This window comes from Amblyraja radiata, chromosome 9 (assembly GCF_010909765.2).
Source record: "Amblyraja radiata isolate CabotCenter1 chromosome 9, sAmbRad1.1.pri, whole genome shotgun sequence".
NCBI classification, from domain to species: domain Eukaryota; kingdom Metazoa; phylum Chordata; class Chondrichthyes; order Rajiformes; family Rajidae; genus Amblyraja; species Amblyraja radiata.
In genome coordinates this window covers 15,458,436-15,482,103 of record NC_045964.1, presented here as the reverse complement: position 1 = coordinate 15,482,103, position 23,668 = coordinate 15,458,436, and the positions used below count along the sequence as shown (strand labels likewise).

At 42.8% G+C, this 23,668-nt stretch overlaps 1 protein-coding gene across 3 annotated transcripts in view; it reads right to left on the bottom strand.

Moving 5' to 3' along the window:
- The window catches only part of rpap1 (RNA polymerase II associated protein 1), a 107,322-nt gene that overhangs the window by 43,840 nt on the left and 39,814 nt on the right, over positions 1 to 23,668 (bottom strand). For all 3 annotated transcript variants that reach the window (XM_033026772.1, XM_033026770.1, XM_033026771.1), the window contains exons 10-12: positions 22,473 to 22,574; positions 14,100 to 14,267; positions 4,448 to 4,639 (exon numbers count right to left, since the gene is read on the bottom strand). In XM_033026772.1, coding sequence (XP_032882663.1) covers positions 4,448 to 4,639; positions 14,100 to 14,267; positions 22,473 to 22,574 — 462 coding nt within the window. The remainder of the gene's footprint in view (positions 1 to 4,447; positions 4,640 to 14,099; positions 14,268 to 22,472; positions 22,575 to 23,668) is intronic.

The following is a 23,668-nucleotide window of genomic DNA, read 5'->3' as shown; positions in this document are numbered from 1 at the left end:
AGGGTTTCGGTCCGAAATGTTGTCTATTTCCTTCGCTCCATAGATGCTGCTGCACCCGCTGAGTTTCTCCAGCATTTTTGTGTACCGGCAATCATGGCATAACTGAATTCAAAAGAGGCATCGGCCCAGAAGTCAAGAAGAAGCCGACATCGATATATTGTGATGGAGAATGGCCACAGTAAACTGGCAAAATCTGCCAATGGGTAGACAAGCAGTGCAGCAGTTTATAATGTGATATGGAACCAATTTACACCCTGAGGACAAGAGCTTCACTTGCCAAAAATAGCAAACTTGAACCAAATCGAAAGTAAAAACACACATAAAGGCAAAAAACACAGAGTGTGGTCATTGGAAGAAATACAACACAAAAGGTGATGAAACACAATAAGATCTACAAAAAAAGTACATAAAAAAAAACAATATTCTTGCAAAAGATGTTTTACATTAAGAAAAGTGGTCAGGAAGCCAGTCTCTTCAAATGGAAAATAGTGCTTTGGAAATGACAAGAACACGTGACTTTAACATGCACGACAGAGAATAGAGGAGTAATACTGAATCTGAGACTGGGAATAGCCAATAGTCATAAGGCAAAAATAACAGCAGTAATGAGGAACATAATGGCACAAAAGGATGACAAAGGTGGCACAGCGGTAGACTGCTGCCTCACAGCGCCAGGGACCCGGGCTCGATCCTGTCTACATGCGCTTTCTCCCTGTGACTGTAGACACAAAATACTGGAGTAACTCAGCAGGACAGGCAGCATCTCTGGAGAGAAGGGATGGGTGACGTTACGGGTCAAGACCCTTCTTCAGACTGATCAGTCTATAGAAAGGTCTCAACCCGAAATGTCATCCATACCTTCTCTCCTGAGATGCTGCCTGTCCAGCTGAGTCACTCCAGCATTTTGTGTTTATCTTCGATTTAAACCAGAATCTGCAGTTCTTTCCTACACTCCCTGTGACTTTGTTGGTTTTCTCCGGTTTCCAACCACATTGTTAATTGGCCCCTAGTGTGTAGGACGCAGAGCTAGTATACGGGTGATCAATGGATGGCATGGGCTCAGTGGGCCGAAGGGCCTGTTTCCATGCTGTAACTCTAAACTAAAAATCTTCAGGAGCTGATATTTTCAATTTCGGAGTTCTGAAGTAGCGAAGAATATTGTATGCATAATCTTCCAAACAAAAAACAAAAAAATGCTGCAAATACTCAGTGAGTCAGGCAGCATTCGTAAAAAGAGGAATATAGTTAACATTTAAAGGCCAATGGCTTTGCGTAAGAACAGTTTTGATGAACGGACTTTGACGCGTAATGGTATTGCTGTTTCTCTTCACACAGATGCTGCCTGCCTGTCAACTACATTTGCAGTCTTTATTTCAGATTACCTGTCACGTTCGCACAATGTTTTTATCATCTTCCAAACTTGTCTCAATTCAGGATCCATTCATTTAGATGGTAAACTTGCATGTATTAATTAGTTAGCCTAACATCCAATGTTGGAAAATGACTGGAGTCTAAAATTAACGGTAGAGAGGACTGAACATTTTTGAAAGTTGTCAACTGATCAGATAGAAACGATATAGATTTGTGGTACAGCAAACCTGATGAATCTGACTTTTGAAAAGGTGACTGAAATAAACGACAGGACATCGCCTATGTTATTTCTATGCAATTCCAAAGCTCCTCATGGGTTAACTTAAATTGAATCTCATGGAATTGATGGCCAAATATTGACCTAATTGCAAAATTAGTTGAGCAGCAAAGTGGACGTAATGGACAGATATTCACACTGGCAAGATGAAAATAGTAGTAGCCCACAAGGATCTGTGTTCGACTGCAACTAATAATTCTATCCACATGTGACAGATCATGAGACAGAATGTTGCATAACCACATATATCAATAACGGAAAGACAATATGGACATTGTAAACAATATGGAAAATAGTATTGCACTATGGGGATATTAATAAAATAAGGAAATGAGAAAGGTAAAGTTAGGTCATTGTGAGGGAATCCATTTTAACCTCAGAAAGAAACAGAATACCTTTTAAATAATGAATAGTTAGAAGCAAGGAGATCAAAAGAGACTTGCAGTCCATGTACATATGCTATCAAAATTGCATTGACAAACACAGAAAATCAAAAGAGACTAATAGAGTGCTGGCTTTTATATCTTGGGGATTGGACTGTAAAGGGACAGACAATATTCATTAGAGATGCAAAGCTTTAATTCAACCATGCTGGTGGTATCGTAAGGAATTCCAGGTGCCCAACTTAACAAGGACTCGGAAAAGAACCAGCACAGATTGATCAAAATGATTCCTGGACCTCCAAGAGTTAAAGGAGGGAAACTGATTTTAAATACCAGAGTTGCCTGCTCCAGAATGTAATTATTAAACAATGTTACTAAAATCCTAGTTTAGTTTAGTTTAGTATTGTCACGTGTACCAAGGTACAGTGAAAAGCTTTTGTGTGCTATCCACATAATCCAGTCCACAAAAAGAGTATACATGAATGCAATCAAGACGACCACTATAGTTGGAAAGAAACTATTTATGGTGGTCGTGCAGAGTAGGATTTGTAGAATAATGGGGATATGGAGTTTGGTCACAGATTTAATCAATTATTTTGATGGATGGTAGAACAGGTTTGAGAAACAAGATGCCCTAATCCTGTTCCCATGTTCAGACAAGTCCATGGCTGGGATATTCTCACACAGTCTCCCAGATGACAACAAGCGAAAGAACAACATCAAGTTCGAAGGGAATTGCAGTCTTTTACTATTAAAAACACAGGAATAGCATCAGCTGCAATCTTTCTCACACTCTGTCTTGGGTGCCTTTTGCCAGCAAGTAGTCAATGAGGAAGCATCCTGACTGACTGATCTTCTGACCTCACGATGCTACACACTCATTGTCCTCAGAGATCAGCTCTCAGAGAGCAGATGCAGAAAGAAAAGACTTTCCATTTCACTAGACTACTGATGATGCCCCTATACCTTCCCCCCTTTCAACGAGGGTCAAGCAAATACCCAGCATCAGGACTTCATTTATGCATTGCATCTCCTTCATATATTGCACAAACAAATACTTAGGAACTTCTTTAACTCGGTCCAAAAATAAACAGAAGCTCAACCTTGATTTGAAGGAAATTTAAAAGAGTTCATTTCCAAAGGGATTGAGAACATTAATCTAATCTTGAAATTACTTTGCAGTGTTTGCTCCGGGATATAAAAACAAGTATGACAAAACTGAGAAAGCAAAGATAGATTTCACATGGACAAAACCACGTGTGTTCGATGTGCTTGACACCACACTTCTAAAGATAACCAGGAGAGTAAGCATCGAAGTCCTGGACACAATATATCCCTCTACTGTCACTTTCACTTTGCTGGATTGGGGAAGCAAGCTCTGCATAAATTGCTTGCAGTTTTTCTACCTTGCAACAGAGACTGCTGTTTAGAACTTACTGTTGAATATTGTTTATAAGCTATGGTTACTCGAAGGTCATCATATTTATGCAAGCATAATTTAAACACATAATGCCTATGATTATAAGGTGCCCAGAAGTTATCCTGGCTTTTGCCACAAGGGTGCCAGCTTTCTTGCATGTTAGCCTTTATGTGCCCTACTGAAGGGGAAATGGTTTGTATAGTGCAAAGCAGTCTCATTCCCTCCCCTACAACCTGCAGTCCAACTCCATTCCCTCCCCTACAGCCTGTGGTCCAAATCTTGGCAGTGACATACCCCTGCACATTCCAACACGAAAAATAAAACAGAAAATGCTGGAAACATCAGGCAGCCTCTGTGGAGAGAGAAACAGTTAATAATTCAAGACCTAACTGGGAATGAAAAAAAAACAAATTAATTTCAATAGCGGAGGAGGTGGAGGGAATAGCTAGAGCAAAATAAATATCATTGGTAGGATGCATTAAGGCAGCAGTTAGAATAGCAGTAAAAGTACACTATGCTCAGACAAAGCAGAACATGCATCGAGTTGCTGCAGTAACCTATTTGGACATCCTATCAGAGATATTTCCCATTCCTCGCTCACCTTGGCTGCATGAAAAACAATCTAGTTGTCCCTTTTGCCAGTTTAGATGAAGGGTCTCAGACCTAAAATGTTAACAATTTTTCTTTCCACAGATGCTGCCTGACTGAAGGAGCGTTTCTAGCATGTCCTGTTTTTTATTTCAGATTTCGAACATTTGTAATTTTTTGATTTATCACCCAACATGATACCGTTTATAGATCTCAGGGTACCATAAAAGCTTAAACGCATAAGCCGGCACAATCACCAACTGTGGATGAAAAAAGAGACATGAATGATAAGGCATGGGAGAACATAATGAGAACATGGTCATGGAGGGGAGGATGCAGAGGTATGTGTCAATAATATATTAAATATGTAAACATTACTGCAATTGCAGACTTATTGTGACACGTTACTTTGATAGCATCAATGCGGGCAACATCTGGATCAGCTTTCTTATCTTCCTTGGACTTGGCTTTCTCGTTTTGTTTCATTTTTGATTCCTCCTCATCATCATCATCATCGTCGTCCTCCTCTTCCATTTCATTAGGCCGAAGGGGGAACACTGACGATCCCAGGTACCAGGAGAAGGTCCTGTCGAGACATTCCTGCAGGAAAGAAGCACCACTTTTACAAGCAGTCTTTCTGCAATACAAAGAACATAGAACAGTACAGGACAGTAACAGGCCCTTCAGCCCACGATGCCCATGCCGAACATGATGTCCAGTTGGAATAGTCTCCTCTGCCTGTGTGTGATCCATATTCCTCCATTCCCTGCATTTCCATGTGCCTATCTGAAAGCATTTTAAATACCTTACATCCTGTAATAGGTTGGATAAACAGAATGTAAATTTAAAAATCTGGTTGATAATCTTACTTCAGGCACTGACAGCTTCTCATGTTGACAGTAGTCTGGAAAAGTAAGTGAATGACTACTGTAAAAATACAAGTCATAACCAAGAGAACTAGAAAGAGGCAATGCTGTCTCCCTTTAATATAGAGGCCCACACACATGTCATGGACAGTTTAGGATCAGCTGGTACAAGGAGCTGAAGTTAATCCACCATACAACCCACCACCATTTAACAATAAGGACAACTGTACAAATAAAGTCTTGATAAAATGTGATTGTTCTGAAACATCAACTCTTTCTCACCCTCCAAAAATGCTGACTGACCTGTACTCATCCCCTGAGCTCATTTCAGATTCCCGGAAATAACAATATTTTGCGATTGGATGCTACAATCTCCAATTGCAGTTGGACACAGTGGAAAGCAAAAGAAAACTGCAGTTGCTGAAGATCTGAAAGTACTGGAGAATCTCAGCAGCATGAAGGAAAGAAATAGAATTAATGTTTCAGGTATCGGAACTGGAGTTTTTCCTGAAGATTTGATCCTCCTCTCTCCACATCCCCACTAATGGCTTTGTAAGTCCAGCCTTGCTGAACCCTGTTATCTAACACCAATCAGAAAACTGCTTCCCACCACATCAGATCATCCTCAACTATCAAGTTCCCTTGCCTAATGCAAACTAAAGGCTTATTTTTGAAGCATGTCTGATTTTTCTCACCACTGGATGATGAGATTACTTTTTAGTTCCTGGAGACTTCAGGGCATCCCTGGAGGATTTGCAGCACAATAGTCAACCAGCTGTGTGATACCGGATAGAGGCAACATTTTGCAAGGAGCACGAAGGAGTGTACTTTTATGTACACATTCTGACCTTTTAAAACTGAAATCTGCAGCCTTACCTACAGCAGTATGTAGACGGGTTTTAAGCCTTTTGAAAGCTCTTACAATCACACAATGGGCCTGACAGATTCAGCGGACCAGACTCTCTAGAATACTAGCACTGCATCAGGAAGCATCGGAGCCTTTTAAAATTGAAACCTGCAGCCACAACTACAGCAGTAAGTACCATGTTTCTAAGCCACTTAAATGGATTAATAACCACAAGAATGCCCAATGGACCGAACAGACCCGATTCTGCAGATTGCAAGTACGGCACCTGGAAGCACAGTGGAGATCCCGTTCATGTAAGAAAACATGGCTGCCGGGGAGGCCTTCAGGTAAAACTGAAGCATCGGGGCATGCAACCCCTTCCACCTCCCTAGTATCCTTCTAGCCAATGTACAGTACAGCTGGAGATCCAGGAAGAAGACCAGCAAGAGTACTGTATCAGAAGGACACGAGAGAGTGCTGAATACAGTTTTATAGAGACATGGCTCACCCCGAACTCTCCAAACAATGTGCCTAAACTCAAGGTATGGAACAGGGGTGGCGTCAGTAAAAGTTCAGTTTAGTTTAGTTAAGTTTAGTTTGGTTTATTGTCATGTCTACCAAGATACAGTGAAAAGCTTTTGTTGAGTGGTAACCAGTCAGCGGAAAACAATACATGATTAAAAGGAAGAGGTGGCAGCATTAGCTTCATGATAAACTCATCGCGGAGCTCGGATGAGGTGATTATGTGGCATTCCTGCTCCCCCGACCTGGAATATCTGACAGTCAAGTGCCAACATTTCCATCTACCCGAGGAAGTTCTCTGCCGTCATTCTAACCGCAATCTACATTCTGCCTTGGGAAAATATCAAGCTTATAGTTGAGGAATTGGGCGCCATGATCAACAGGCATGAAATAGCATCTACAGATGCCTTCTGCATCATCACTGGGGACCTCAACCAGGCTGGCTTAATGAAATATCTGCCGAACTTTCATCAACATATCACCTTCAACACCAGAGGACGCAACACACTTGACCATTGCTGTACTGCCATCTGCAATGCCCATCACTCCATCCCTCACCTGCACTTTGGAAAATCTGACCACTTACCTGTGCTGTTTGTTCCTGCCCACAGACAGAGACTAAAGAGCGTGGTACCAGTGAATAGGACTAAGAAGTGCTGGTCAGAGCTAACAGAGGAGTGGTTACTCGACTGCTTCAAGTCAGCGGACTGGGCCATAGTCAAGGATTCATCAGCAGACCTGAATGAATAGGCCAATGTCATTATCATAAAGAAATGTGTGGACAAGTGTCCAACAATATTCTGAGACTTCCCCAACCAGAAGCCCTGAATAAACTGAGACATAATCTGCTGAGGGCTAAATCTGTGGCATTTAAAATTGCCAATCCAGTATTATACAAGGCGTCCAGGATTGACTTCCTGAAGGCAATTTTGAGCGAAGCTGGAGTCATAGACAAATGTTCTTCAGCTATGCAGGCTTTGCATGCCATGACCTCCTACAAGGCGAATCTGGGTAGCATAAATGGTAACTTTCAAATGAGCTCATCGCCTTCAATGCACGTTTAGAAAGAGAGAACAATGACACACCTCTACGAGTCTCTATAGCCCCTAATGATCCTGCAACCCCAATCTCCGAGGATGATGTCAGAGCATCCTTCAAGAGAGTGAATCCACAATAAGCATCCAGCCCCAGCAGCGCACCTGGCCGAGTACTGAACACCTGTGCAGGCCAACTGGCCGGAGAATTCAAGGATGTCTTCAACCTCTCACTTCTGCAGTCTGAGGTTTCACCTGTTTCAAAAGGGCATCTATTGTACCGGTGGACAAGAAGGGCTCAGTGACCTGCCCCAATGACTACAGTCATTAGAGGTTGGTTATGATGCGAATCAACTGCTGCTTCAGAAATGAACTGGATCCCCTTCAATTTGCCTAACGCCACAACAGGTAAACAGCAGATGCCACCTCACTGGCTCTCCACTCTGCTCTGGAACATCTGGATAACAGGAACACATATGTCAGGCTGCTACTCACTGACTACAGCTCAGCATTCAAAATTATTACGCTTCCAAAGGCATCACCCAACTCCCAGACCTAGGCCTCTGAACCTCCTTTGCAAATGGATCCTTGATTTCCTCATCGCCAAATGTGCAGGTCGATGATAATTGATCACCATAGGTGCATCTCAAGGCTGCATGCTTAGCCCCCTGTTTAACTCATTTACATCCATGACTGATTGGCTAAAAACCGCTCTACTGCCTTCTATAAATTTGCCAATGACAGCAATGTGGTTGGCCAAATCGCAGGTGGTAATACGTCACTGTGTACAGGAGAGAGATAAGGCTCTCTTAGAGAGAGATGAGTGGTGCCACATCATCAACATCAACATGACCAAGGGACTAATCGATGAATTCAGAAAGTGGAGTCGGGAGATTACGAGCCAGTTTTTATATGTGAGTCAGTGGTGGAGAGAGTTAGCATCTTGAAATTCCTGGGAATTAACATCTCGGATGACCTGCACTCACAGGCCAAGCACCTCTACTTTGTTGGAAGTTTAAAGAGATTCGAAATGTCTCCAAATGTCTTTGCAGATGTTGAAGGTATTCTGACTGGTTGCATCAAGGCCTGGTTCAGCAATTCGATTGCACAGGAACACAAGAGGCTGCAGGGAATGGAGGCTTCAGCCCAGTCCATCATGAGCACTGCCTTACCCTCCAACAATAATATCCACGAGGCGCTGCATCAAGACAGCATCTGTCATCAAAGATTCACCATCCGTGTCGTTCCCTTTTCTCACTGCCACCGTCATCAGGAGGTGCAGAACCCTCAAGTCGAACATCACAAGGTTCAGGAACAACTAGGTCCTTACAACTATCAGTGCTTTGAACCGGTACCCGGACGTGGCGCCAACGGACGAGAAGCCGAAGCAAAGAAGTCGAAGCCAAAGAACCGAATGGAAACAAGGCCGAAACGCCAAATAACCGAAAGAATGCGAAGCCGAAACACCAACGCCGAAAGGATGGGACGCCGAAATGCAAACTAACCAAAAGGGCGGATCGCCTAAAAGCCAACTAACCGAAAAGCTGCGTCGCCTACAAGCCAACGAACCGAATGCTGCTCAACAGAAAAGTCAAATAACGGACATGACATTGCCGGGGGGCAGGACTTGTCAGCGATTGGCCCAGACCCCTCCGTCCATCACATCACTGTGGCGGAATGAACATTGTCCCACACCTCCGCTCCACCCGACCCACAGCCCGCAGAGGGTGGCCGTTGGAGAGTGGGGGCTGTCCCGAGGGATGCGCACCTTTGGCTGCTTACAACTTGGTGCTTGGGTTCAGATTGCCCAGTCACCTATGGCTTGTGTGGGAAAATGACCTCCACGCTCCTGTCTCCCCCCTTCTCTCTCCCCTTCTCTCTCTCCCCCCTCTCTCTTCCCCCCTCTCTCCCCTTCTCTCTCTCTCCCTTCTCTCTTTCTCCTCCCCTCTTCTCCCTCCCCCCCTCTCTCTCCCCCCCCCCTTCTCTCTCTCTCCCCTCCTCTCTCTCTCCCCTCTCTCTCCTCTCACTTCCCTTCTCTCTTTCTCTCCCCCTTCTCTCTCTCCTCCGTCTCCACCGGCGGGGGTCATTTTCCCACACAAGCCATAGTTGACTGGGCAATCTGAACCCAAGCACTAAGTTGTAAGCGGCCGAAGGTGCGCATCCCTCGGGACAGCCCCCACTCTACCTCGGAACGCACATAGCAAGCTCCCATGCACAGAACACCAGAATCTGTAAACTGTTTTAACCGAAGATGAACACAAAAAGCTGGAGTAACTCAGCGGAACAAGCAGCATCTCTGGAGAGAAGGAATGGGTGAGGTTTCGTGTCAAGACCATTCTTCAGACCTGAAGAATGAGCCTGAAGAGTCTTGACCCGGAACACCACCCATTCCTTCTCTCCAGAGATGCTGCCTGTTCCGCTGAGGGAGGTCATTTTTCCACACAAGCCATAGGTGGCTGGGCAATCTGAACCCAAGCACCAAGTTGTAAGCAGCCAAAGGTGCGCATCGCTCGGGACAGCCCCCACTCTCCCACGGCCACCCTCCGCGGGCTGCGGGTCGGGTGGAGCGGAGGTGTGGGACAATGTTCATCCTTCCACAGTGATGTGATGGACCCCGGGGTCTGGACCAATCGCTGACAAGTCCCGCCCTCGGCAATGTCATGTCCGTTATTGGACGTTTCTGTTGAGCGGCAGTCGGTTCATTGGCTTGTAGGCGAAGCCGCCTTTCGGGTAGGTGGCGTTTCGACAGCGGCCATTCGGTAAGTTTGCTTATTAGGCGACGCAGTTTTTCAGTTAGTTGGCTTTTAGGCGTTCCGCCCTTTCGGTTAGTTTGCATTTAGGCGTCCCATCTTTTTGGTTTGTTGGCATTTTGGCCTCATACTCTTTCGGTTATTTGGTGTTTCGGCCTCGTTTCAATTCGGTTCGTTGGCTTCGACTTCTTGTCCGTCAGGGTCCGCACACGTCCGCACACGATTTGAACCAACCTACAATAATTCTAATCCTACCACAACAATGGAATTTCACTGCCCACCTCTTGCATTACTATGAACTTGGGTTTTTTTTTAAATTATGTATTTCCAGAGTCTTATTTCTTTTTGAATTTTATGTGTAATTTGTACATAATTTGTTTTAGTGTGTTTTATCCTGGGTGCCTGTAATGATATCACGAGCAAGATTTTTCATTGTACTTAGACCTCACCGTACTTATACATGACAATAAACCTGAACTTGATATGGTACATGTGCAAGTGATAGGGCTCAGTACTGGCTTAGGAGACCTCCTCCAGAGTACTATTTTGTGGCAAATCTCCAGATATGCTGGCCTGCATATCAGAGACAATAAAGTGGCTGCTATTCCAGGAGCCTGGATCTGTCAGGTGTGATAAAGCGATGCAGCAAAAGAAAAACTCATTAACTGTGCAGTGATAGTGGCACAGAATGACAAGAAGGGAGGATGGAGCACGAGGCATTCAGGGCTGGGGGATGCTGAGGACCCACAAAGTCTGAAGGTGGATTTAATCAGCCTGGCTGGCTAATACACAATCAGCCAAAGAAACTGCAGCATTCTGCAATTCACAAAAGGAGATCAGAGGAAAGTGGAAACTAAATCACTGTGCCAGTTGAGAGAGGTGAGTGAAGATGCCTAAAAGCAGTGCCCCCATTGAGAAAGCAGGGGTTGATTGGGGTGTTTATGAGCCTCTGCTCGAGGAGCTCAGAACTATGCGGGGACTAACACCTGAGGGTCAATGACTATGAGGATAATATATGTGAGCCAGTGATCATGCAACTAATAACTTGGTGAGGTGGGGTTTGGGGAATCTCGGTCAGTAGCCATGTGACAAATATCTGGGGAGGAGTTAGCGCCCACAGGATCAAGTGCTGGGGAGCAGTGAATGTGGTCCTACTGTCAGAGTGATTGGAGCAACGGAGGATTTAAAATAAATAATTCTATGTCTGGGCAGTCAGAAAAGAGCTACCCACCTAATCCAACCTTCCAGCATTTGGCCTGACATTCCTAGCTCTTGAAGTACACTTCCAGGTACAGATCCTCCAAAGTTTACAAACCCTTATGTACAGCCCGTACATATGAACATGTTCGGGAGGCCGGAGGGATGGATATGCCGGCTGCTGGTGACACTTCTTCACACTAGCTAGAATTTTGCCACAAGGATCCCAAAAATAATATATTCCCTGTTCCAGGCATACACTGGCCCTATCCCCAAAATCTACCTCCGCTACATTGACCACTGCATTGGTGCTACCTCCTGCACTCATGCAGAACTCACCGACTTCATCAACTTCACCACTAATTTCCATCCTGCACTCAAATTCACTTGGACCATCTCCAACATCGCCCTACCGTTTCTGGATCTCACCGTCTCCATCACAGGACTATTGACCGACATCTACCACAAACCTACTGACTCCCATAGCTATCTTGACTACACTTCTTCCCACCCTGCTTCCTGGAAAGATTCTATCCCCTACTCCCAATTCCTCAGTCTATGCCGTATCTGCGCCAAGGATGAGGTGTTCCATACCAGGGCATTGGAGATGTCCTCATTCTTTAGGAAACGGGGATTCCCCTCTTCCATTATAAGTGAGGCTCTCACTAGGGTCTCCTCTATATCCCGCAGCTCCACTCTTGCTCCCCCTCCGCCAATTAATAACAAGTACAGAGTCCCCCTTGTCCTCACTTTCTACCCCATTAATTGTTGCATACAGCATGTAATCCTCTGACATTTTCGCCACCTCCAATGGAATCCCACTACTGGCCACATCTTCCTATCTACACCCATTTCTGCTTTCCTCAATCGTTCCCTCCAAAACTCCCTGGTCAACTTGTCCCATCCCACCCAAGCCACCCCCTCCCCAGGTACTTTCCCCTGCAACTGCAGGAGATGCAACACCTCTCCCTTTACTTCCCCCCTCGACTCCATCCAAGGGCCCAAACAGTCTTTCCAGGTGAGGCAAAGGTTCACTTGCACCTCCTCCAACCTCATCTACTGTATCCGCTGTTCCAGGTGTCAACTTCGCTACATCGGCGAGAACAAGCACAGGCTCGGCGATCGCTTCGCTGAACACCTCCGCTCAGTCGGTCTTAACCTACCTGATCTCCCGGTGGCGCAGCACTTCAACTCCTCCTCCCATTCCCAATCTGACCTTTCTGTCCTGGGCCTCCTCCATTGTCAGTGTGAGCCCCAGCACAAATTGGAGGAACAGCACCTCATATTTCGCTTGGGTAGTTTACACCCAAGCAGTATGAACATTGACTTCTCTAACTTCAGATAGCCCTTGCTTTCCCTTTCTCTCCATCCTCTCCCCCTTCCCAGTTCTCCCACCAGTCTTACTGTCTCTGACTACATTTTATCTTTGTCCCGCCCCTGCCCTGACATCAGTCTGAAGAAGGGTCTCAACCCGAAACGTCGCCCATTCCTTCTCTCCGGAGATGCTGCCTGTCCCGCTGAGTTACTCCAGTACTTTGTGTCTACCTAAGAATATATTCCAGTTAAAGGACTCATGTCCATTTTGCGAATCTTATCTAGACATACACCATCCAGGCCAGCAGCATAGTCTGTTTTTAAACCACCAATAGCATTACCAATAGCATTTAAAACTTATTAGCTTGAAACATGCTTGGGCTAAATTTGTAACCACTAGCTTTATTGTACATAATGGGCAAACTAGATTAACGACACCTCCAGACTTTCTATTCCTTTGAACACCCCACTTCTGCAGGCATCTTCTGCCATATTGGAACTCGATGTGTGGTCGCATTACCAATTTGTGAACTGTAAGGAATACGAAACACTCTCATTACAGGATCGTCTAAGTGCAATGATTACGAATACATTCTGCCTCCTGTCCACCCTTCCATGCCAAGCACCCCTGGGTGAAAAGTTTTTTCCCCATTCATCACATGCTTCTATTAGTTTCTGGCTTCTGAAAATAGACAATAGATAATAGACAATAGGTGCAGGAGTAGGCCATTCGGCCCTTCGAGCCAGCAGCGCCATTCAATGTTATCTTGGCTGATCATCCACAATCAGTACCCCGTTCCTGCCTTCTCCCCATATCCCCTGCTCCGCTATCTTTAAGAGCCCTATCAAGCTCTCTCTTGAAAGCATCCAGAGAACTGTCTATCACCGCCCTCTGAGGCAGATAATTCCACAGACTCACAACTCTCTGTGTGAAAAAGTATTTCCTCATCTCCGTTCTAAATGCCTTACCCCTTATTCTTAAACTGTGGCCCCTGGTTCTGGACTGCCCCAACATCGGGAACATGTTTCCTGCCTCTAGCATGCTTCTGGTATTTGAATGCTCAGCTATAAGCAGTGAATCCTTCCTATTTGCTCCATTTAAGTCTCAGTTAAGTCTGCCTTGTTGCAAAGTTTAAAAACAAAACAGCTTACCCAAGCTTTCCTCATAATTATAACTTTCCACAACCAGCACTTCTTGCCATGACCATCTCTGACTCAAAACCCAAGAACCACTCATCTACAATTATAAATGACAATAATATGAAACCCAATAATCTTCATTGGCTATAAATCTACCAATTGATCAAATCTTCACCCATTAAAAATACATTAATTTAGTCGAAGTAAACAGCAGTGTTCTCAAACCCAAGAAACAGTCTGAAGAAGGATCTCGACCCGAAACGCCACCCATTCCTTTTCTCCAGAAATGCTGTCTGTCCCGCTGAGTTACTTCAGCATTTTGCGTCTATCTTCAATGTAAACCAGCATCTTCAGTTCCTCCCTATATATTTGAAGGGTCAGGTGACATACCTCATCAGAGGTGGAGACCAAGAGTGCCTTCAGGGACTGGATACAGGCAGCAATTACGTTCTCAACGCTATCGTCCAGGGAATAGCGAAGGAGGAACAGAAAGCCAGCGTCCAGCAGCATTCGCACAACACTGTGCTTGAGGGAGGAGGAGAAGGCGCCAGCTTTTGCCTAGTAATGAACAACAGGAAAACATACTCAATTTGTGTGCACCACACATTTCATAATCAACATGAAGCAACTGTTTACTGGAAGTACTGAAACACACCAAACCACGGTCAAGGAAGCCAACCTCTCCATTACTGTCCTCAGTCATTGTCCAGGAACGCTGATCATGTTACAGTCCATGTTCCTTCCCATGGAGCCATTTAGGAAATTTGGTCATTTATATCAGTGTAGCATTTGGTCACCAGATTTTACATATGCATAAATAGGTTCTCTCAAAATCTCCCAAATTGCTTCTTTTGGAATCTTACATATACAAGGTAATGCCCCTGTTCCATTTAAGGAACCTGAACAGAAACCTCTGGAGACTTTGCGCCCCACCCAAGGTTTCCGTGCGGTTCCCGGAGGTTACAGGTGGTTGTCGGAGGTTGCAGGTAGGGAGACTGACAAAAACCTCCGGGAATCTCCGGGAACCGCACGTAAACCTTGGGTGGGGCGCAAAGTCTCCAGAGGTTTCCGTTCAGGTTTCCTAAGTGGAACAGGGGCATTACTATCGTATTACCTATAGTCACACTCATTGAACTTTCTCTCAAATCTAATGTGACAACTTCAAAATGAAAACGATTTGAAGTGCATAAGACCCTCTTATGCAAAAGGGTAGGAAAAGCAACAGAGACAAGAGGCTGAAAATGAAAGAACTGGAAAAAAAATAAAGACCAAGAGTGAAGACATAACAGAAATGTTCAGAGGGGTAGCGGGGAAATTCATGCAAGTTACTGCTGAAAGCACGGGGACGAATAGGGAGCAGATAGTCAGTCAAGTATTGGGAAAAGAGGAAATGTCAATGTTGGCAATGGAGCTCATAGATCAGGATGTCGGAGAAAAGGAAAGGAAAATCTCAAGTCTTGTGACAAGCGACCTATTATTACCAGTGAAGGTTCTTTGCAGCCACAAAAATACCTGGCTTGAATTTCTATTAACAAGTTGTTCTGGAACTAAAGCAACAATAGTATTTTCTCTGAATCTTGTCAAAATATTACATTTTCAAATAATTATCTCGTCTGTTCAGCTGTTAAAAATTCCATCCAGCTGTTTCTGTTGCTGTTTAATCTCACCCTTGATATTCACCTTGTCCACCAGGCCAACCCAAAACTTCACCCATTCATGGTCTACACTGATGCTGTCTGACCCACTAATTTACTCCAGCACTTTGTATGTGTTTTATTTTGACTGATGCAAACTTTGGCAATGTCCAACCAATGCATCCTTCTCCCTCAGCTTGAAGGTGCTACTCTTATCTCTCAGATCACAAGTAGCGAATCTCTAGCAAAAGCAATTCCACCCTACATTGTGACTTCTGGAGCATGCAGGAATTTCTCTTTGGTTCCATTTGCAATCACCTTGGCAACGCCAACAGGAAAGGAGTCAGCATTCAAATGTTCTCTGACAACATCGAGCTCAGTCTATCAACCATTTATCTTGCCTCCTCTACTGCCTCGGTATTATCATTAGTACTCATTCCCTCAAGAATCACCACCTTTAGTGTCCACCAAAAACATAGTTTGTTTGCCATTGATCCCATCTCTCATATAGGCTCTCTGGAGCTCTTCTTAATTTTAACATCTTTCTTAACCCTGAAATATGTTTCTGACTCCCACATTTTCTCCATCACAAAGTTCACAAGCACAAACGTCAGTCTCCATCTGACTCAGTTCATCAACAGTGAAGTCCCTTTGACTAGTTCAAAGCTGCCCAGCATCCAAACTATCCTCAACCAAAATCCTATCCAGATCTTAAACTGCACATAATCGTACACACACCTTTACAAATTCCCCCCAAACTCTTATTTAAAACTCTTACTTTTGCTGCTCTGTTCACCTATCACCTCTAGTGCTACAACATCCCTCTATCGTTCATTCCGCTATCAGTGTTTGCACGTAAGTTATTTCCTTCACCACACCATTTGTGGGTGTGCCTTCAGCCATCTAAGATCAGCATCCTAAAATTACTCATTCATTAAAATAAACTAAAATTAACTCAATTCGGAGTGCAATTGCTGTCCTGTTGAGCTAAATTATTAAAGCAGTAGGTACTTCTATAAGTTAATCAGGTGGTGGATGAGAGTCCACAGGATTAATTTAAGTCTACACTAAGAGATCAGGATTGATGGCCTTAGTAATGATTTAGGCAAAATCAAGTAGAGTGCAAACAAATGTGTAAAAAGTTAAAATTAATGGTTCTATGTCTAAGTGCATAAAGCACAAATGTGTGCTCATTATTTTCTATGTAGAAAGGTGCTTAACAAATGGCATAAATAACAACAAATGGTCTAGTAGTTATTCCAGACCAACTCTGGAATTAAATAATCTACGGTAGCTTGCTCACAAAAAAAGGCAAGCAAAATTAATAAAGGAGTTGGCATTATTCTGAAAATAAAGGTGGAGAAGAAAGTAGCAGCCTGGAAAATCAGGTGCAAAGTCAATGGAGCTGGAACTATAAAGGCTAGAAAAGACTGTGGAATTCTCTGCCAGTGGCTGGGGATATTTTTTTCAGGCAGAGATAGATTCTTGATCAGCACTGGTGTCATGGGTTATGGGGAGAAGGCAGGAGAATGGGGTTAGGAGCGAGAGATAGATCAGCCATGATTGAATGGCGGAGTAGACTTGAATAGCCTAATCCTGCTCCTATCACTTATGACCTTATGAACACAAAATTTAACATTGGACACAGCACAAATCAGGAAATTAGAGTAAAAGGGGAACAAGAGTATCTGACTGATCTCACCGTCTCCATCACAGGAGACAGACTATTGACTTCACTTGGACCATCTCCGACATCTCCCTACCGTTTCTAGATCTCACCGTCCCCATCACACCAGGCAGACTATTGACTCTCCGACAAGAGTATTTGAATAGTCATGAGGGACTTTGATATTCATATATTCTGAGCAAACCAATTTAGCAAAAGTAGATTGAAGGGAGCATTCGTATAATACACGTTCAAAATTGCTTCTTCGAACAGCATGTTGAGAAACCAACCAAATAACATGTCCTATGAGGTTTAGCATTGCACAATCATACAATACTAATTAATAATCTTATAGTAAAGGATCGGTTAATGAAAAGTCATTCTAATATGATAACATTTCATATTAAGTTTGAAAGCAAAATGGCTAAATCTACAATCAAAGTCTTTAAACAAATTAATTCAGATGAGGTGTAAATTGGCTCAAATAAATGAGGCAAATTAATTAAAGAGAATGACACTGGCTAACTAATGGGGAGCCATGACAGAAATTCAGAATTTTTATACCTTTATTGAGTAAAAAATCTCCAATGGAAATGTGCGACAGTCACAGCTGTCTGACGAAGTTAAGGATAAAATGTTCCCAAAGAGTAGTAGGAAGGGTTTTAAAAATCATAAAGTATAACCAATAAATTGTTACAAGAAGAGAAAATAGAATGAAAATAAACCAGGGAGAATATGAAATAGTTAAGCACTCTTGTAAAACGGAAGGCCTTGGGAAAAGTATTATATGTTGGGAAATAAAAAAATACCAGCAATATTAAACAAATATTAGAATAAGCAACGCGTAGAGAAAGGTAGCCATTTAGCCTTGGTAAGGTGCATGATCATGCATTTATGTATGCAAAAAAGTGTCCGATCCAGTTTGCCCAATATATATGGAGATAAAAGTCCCTCATGACTATTGAAATATCCTTGTTGCATTCTGTTCGAATTTCCTGAATTGTCCAAACCATATGCATGCCATCCAAAAATGGATTTTGGTATCATCTAATTCCCATCTTGGCCAATCAATTATTCACACCGGTAGTTTGTAAATATTGTAAAAGATTCAGCTTCATGTATCCTTTCAGGTAGTAAGTTCCAAACTATCACCACCATTAACACCCCCAACAATGCTCTGAATTAAAACCTTTTTCCTTGTAGCCTCTTCTAATCATTCTACCCATTAAGTTAAGCATCTGCTCTCTAATTATGGTGCTCTCAATTCACCCTGACTATTTCTCTTAACTTCATATACTCGGTACATCTCCCATTGTTCCACACAAAACAATCAGCCTAATCAGTCCATCCTCAAACTATGGTTCATTCCTACCAACATTCTGAAAAATCTTCCTCGTGCTAGGTTTTTACTAATTTATACATTTATGGGATGTGGATGCTACTGGCCATGGCAGAATTTGCCCATTCCTAATGGCCCTGGATTCAGGATGCATTGAAGAGTCAGTCAAAGGATGATGTACAAAAATTTACAGATTTCTGACCAATTTTCAATTCAAATATATGATTAAAAGTTGACAGATGTCCTGGACATGATGGTCAATGCCTGAGGGTTTTAACAGTAGGTACAGAAATAATGGATACAAAAGGCTTGATCTTCCAGATTTTTTTAATTGTATAGCCACCATAGATTGGGAGGGAGCAAATATAACTCACCATTCAATAAAGAATAAACAGAGACATCCATGGAAACATTACCAGCATTTATGTTGATGGGCATGGTAATAGACATTGGGAATTCACATAAAGTTGGTGCAAGGTCCCACAAAGGTTACTATCTAAGATTGTAAATGGGGCTCTTGGAATTGGGGATAATTTAATCACATGACATGGGAACACAAAATAGAGAGCTGGAGTTAGCAAGAATGGAAGGGTGTAACTATTGGAGGGCTGCAAAGTCCTTGGGCTTCAGGGATTTCATATTAGAAGAAATGATCAAGAATAACATATATTGCATGCAATGACTGCTTGAAGTCTGTGATTCATGGACATCACCAGATGCTGGGTGTCTTCACATTAATAGTGAGAAAGTAAGCTCCAAGAATGATGCAAAGTGATTGTATAAAGACTCATAAATTAATTGGATAGATTAAAGGCGGATGATAATCTTCCTATTTAAGGTAATAATGTGGGGAAACTCCAACAGCGCTATATTATTAACTTCAGTAGGAAGAATTTATTAAAATAAAACAAAAGATGAAAGTTGGCTGAGATACCAGGATATCAGTGGGTTCATTGTGCAAGAAAATTAACGTAGACAACAGGAAATTTTTGAAGGCAAGTGGCATAGTTGCTTTTACTCTATAGAGATGACAGTATAAAAGGAAGACTCGCTACACCAATAGAGGGCTTCTGTGAGATGTTATCTGCATTATTGTGCTCAGTTTTGGAGCTCTTTACATGAGGATGGATACATTAAAAAAAAAGAGAAAAAACAGTTCTGACCACATAGGGCTGTCATATAAAAACATGCAATGGGCGTATAATTCACTGGTCTTTGAGAGAACAAAAGATGATCACAGAGAAATATATCAGATTTGTTTTTGATATGGTTAGCACAGTAAAAACTGAATTAAGGATTTAGCACCAGGTTACAATAGCTGGTAAAGGGATCAACCAGACAGGCCATAGAAAATGGCATTGTGATGGGTTAGGATTGTGAATCTTTCAACTGTTCTACTTTCATAGGCTACTGATGTCATCTCAGTATATTCTGACATACAGTCCCCTCCATAATCCAGAACAAGGGGTCACAGTTTAAGGATAAGGGGGAAATCTTTTAGGACCGAGATGAGGAAAACATTTTTCACACAGAGAGTGGTGAATCTCTGGAATTCTCTGCCACAGAAGGTAGTTGAGGCCAGTTCATTGGCTATATTTAAGAGGGAGTTAGATGTGGCCCTTGTGGCCAAAGGGATCAGGGGGTATGGAGAGAAGGCAGGTGCAGGATACTGATCAGCCATGATCATATTGAATGGCGGTGCAGGCTCGAAGGGCCGAATGGCCTACTCCTGCACCTATTTTCTATGTTTCTATAATGTTTGGGACAAAGACCCATCATTTATTAATATGCCTCTGTACGCCACAATTTGAGATTTGTAATAGAAAATATCACATGTGGTTAAAGTGCACATTGTCAGATTTTAATAAAGGCCATTTTCATACATTTTGGTTTCACCATGTAGAAATTACAGCAGTGTTTATACATTGTCCCCCCATTTCAGGGCACCATATTGTTTAGGACACAGCAATGTCATATAAATGAAAGTAGTCATGTTTAGTATTTTGGTGCATATCCTTTGCATGCAATGACAGCTTGAAGTCTGCGATTGATGGATATCACCAGTTGCTGGGTGTCTTCTCTGGTGATGTTCTGCCAGGCCTGTATTGGAGCCATCTTTAGCATGCTTGTTTTGGGGACTAGTCACCTTCAGTTTTCTCTTCGGCATACAAAAGGCATGCTCAATTGGGTTCAGATCGGGCGATTGAATCGACCACTCTAAAGTTGACCATTTTTTAGCTTTGAAAAACTCCTTTGTTGCTTTAGCAGTATGTTTGGGATCAATGTCTTGCTGTAGAATGAACTGCCGGCCAATGAGTTTTGAGGCATTTGTTTGAACTTGAGCAGATAGGATGTGTCTATACACTTCAGAATTAATTATGCTACTACCATCAGCAGTTGTATAGTCAATGAAGATAAGTGAGCCAGTACTTCAGCAGCCATACATGCCCACGCCATAACACCCCCACCATCATGTTTTACAGATGAGGTGGTATGCTTTAGATCTTAGGCAGTTCCTTCTCTCCTCCATACTTTGCTCTTGCCATCACTCTGATATAAGTTAATCTTTGTCTCATCTGTCCACTTTTTTCCAGACTGTGGTTGCTCTTTTAAGCATTTCTTGGCAAACTGTAACCTGGCCATCCTATTTTTGCAGCTAACCAGTGGTTTGCATCTTGCATCTTGCAGTGTAGTCTCTGTATTTCTGTTCATGAAGTCTTCTGCGGACAGTGGTCATTGACATTTCCTCAAGGTATTGAAAAATCCACACCTGACTCCTGAAGTGTTTCTGATCTGTCGGACAGGTGTTTGAGAATGTTTCTTTATTATAGAGAGAATTCATCTGTCATCAGCTGTGGGGGTCTTCCTTGGCCTCCCAGTCCCTTTGTGATTAGTAAGCTCACCTGTGCTCCCTTTCTTCTTAATGATGTTCCAAACAGTTGATTTTGGTAAGCCTAAGGTTTGGCTGATGTCTCTAACAGTTTTATTCTTGTTTCTCAGTCTCATAATGGCTTCTTTGACTTTCATTGGCACAACTTTGGTCCTCATGTTGCTAAACAGCAATAAAAGTTTCCAATGTGATGGAAAGACTGGAGGAAAGACTAGGTGCTGAGAGCTCTCTTCTACCTGCATTAAGGAGGCAATTAAACACACCTTAGCAATTACAAACACCTGGAAAGCCATGTGTCCCAAATATTATGGTGCCCCGAAATGGGGGGACTATGTATAAACATAGCTGTAATTTCTACATGGTGAAATGAAAATGTATAAAAATGGCCTTTAATAAAATCAAACAAAGTGCACTTTAACCACTAATGATTTTTTTCTATTACAAATTTCAAATTGCGGCGTACAGTGGCAAATAAATAAATGATGGGTCTTTGTCCCAAACATTACGGAGGGCACTGTATAACCAGAAAGTTTTGTTTATTCAACAGGTCGGAGTTAATGTTTCATATCAAGACTTGTCATCTGAAATTGGTCAAGAAATGTCCAGGCTTGTCAGCTTGAAAATACCAGCTTGTCAGCGTGCTACTAAAGTGGCAGGGAAAGGAAGAGAAATAGACACATATTTTTTGCAAGAAGTTTGATGACTGTCAGGAATCCCAAAGGACCATGGAAATGACTGGACCGTGGAATACCTGAAACCTTAACTTGGTTTCTGTCTCTGCCAATGCTGCCTGACCAGCTGAACAACCCCAGCATTATGTGCTTCTGACGTGTGTAATTTAGTTTAAATTACTGGGTATATCCAGGAATGAGATAAGTTGGCTTTTGGAAACAAAGACAAACAAAGATTAGGGAGAATCTGATGTGGAATTTCACCCACTGAACGAGTGTTAGATTTAGCTCTTAAGGCTAAAGGAGTCATGGGATATGGGGAAAAAGCAGGAACGGGGTACTGATTTTAGATGATCAGCCATAATCATATTGAATCGCAGTGCTGGCTCGAAGGGCCGAATGGCCTACTCCTGCACCTATTTTTCTATGAAATTGTCAAGCATCATGATTTACTGCTGCTCTTATTTCTATGTTATGAACACTGCGGTTCTGCAATAACTCTGTGCGGTTAACAATGGTGAGCAACGGTTTGTAAAATGTATTCTGAATTGTGCCAAACCTACCTTTAGAATGACACGTGCCAACATCTGAAGTGCGAGAGTTCGCTGCTGAATTATCTGACTGCGTGATAAATGAAAGAGATCTTGCAGCGAATAACCAGCTTCCTACAAGAGACAAACAAGTTGTTAGAGAGGATAACAGCCACCAAAGACCCAGAAACTTCAGTCTATTTGCCAATTATCCATTGGACACCAATTCTGCTACACCAGATTGATGTACAAAGAAAGAAAATTACTAGTTTCTTTTATCGCACCTTTCATGACTGCAGGGCTACTCATTAGTTGGCGAGGTGCGCTAAAGTGTAATCACCCCCTGTCATGGAGGAAATACAGCAGCCAATTTGCACACAGTAAGCTTCATCAATAACGAGATGTATTGCGTAACTTGATTGTCTGCAAATGATTATGTTCTCTTACTCAATCAAAAGACTTTGGAATTAAAAATGCAGGGAGTCTATAACTACTATTACTGTTCTTAAAACAATAAAAGATGAAGGCAGATCTGATTCAGGTTTCAACAGAGTAAATGGCAAGAAACTTTCCACTGGCTGATGAGTAAGTAAGTAGAGGGCATCGATGAAAGGGAAATGGAAATGGAAGAGTCAGAACTATAGAGAGATAAAGCACAAAACAGGTCTTTCGACCCACCGTGTTCACATTGGTCATCCACCATCCATTTACACTAATCCTATATTCATCCCATTTTATATTCCCAACATTCCCATTATTTTCCCCTCAGACGCAACCACTCACCTACACACTCTGGGCAATTTACTGTGGCAAGCATAACCTTAGGATGTAGGAGGATACGCTTGAGGTCACAGGAGAACATGCAAACTGCACACAGACAGCACACTCTTCAGCCCTGTGATGAGGTAGACAGACTAGCTGCACCATTATGCCAGACTTTCTATCTCTCAAATTAGGCCGTGACTGGGAATGGACTGCCGGAAAGAGTCATAAAGCCAACGTCAATTACAACTTTACAAGAAAGTGAAGGAGTGAGAAATAGTGTAGGCGTGAGATGATTTAGGTAACATAAAGGTCTATCACAGTCACATTGAGTCGCCTGGACTTTTCTGCACTGAGTGATTCCACATTTGTTCCATGTGCTTGCTCTTCTTGACTTTAAACTACAGAAGGGTACAAACTATCGGAATTACAATGTCCATTTTTTTGTAAACAGCTAATCAAACACA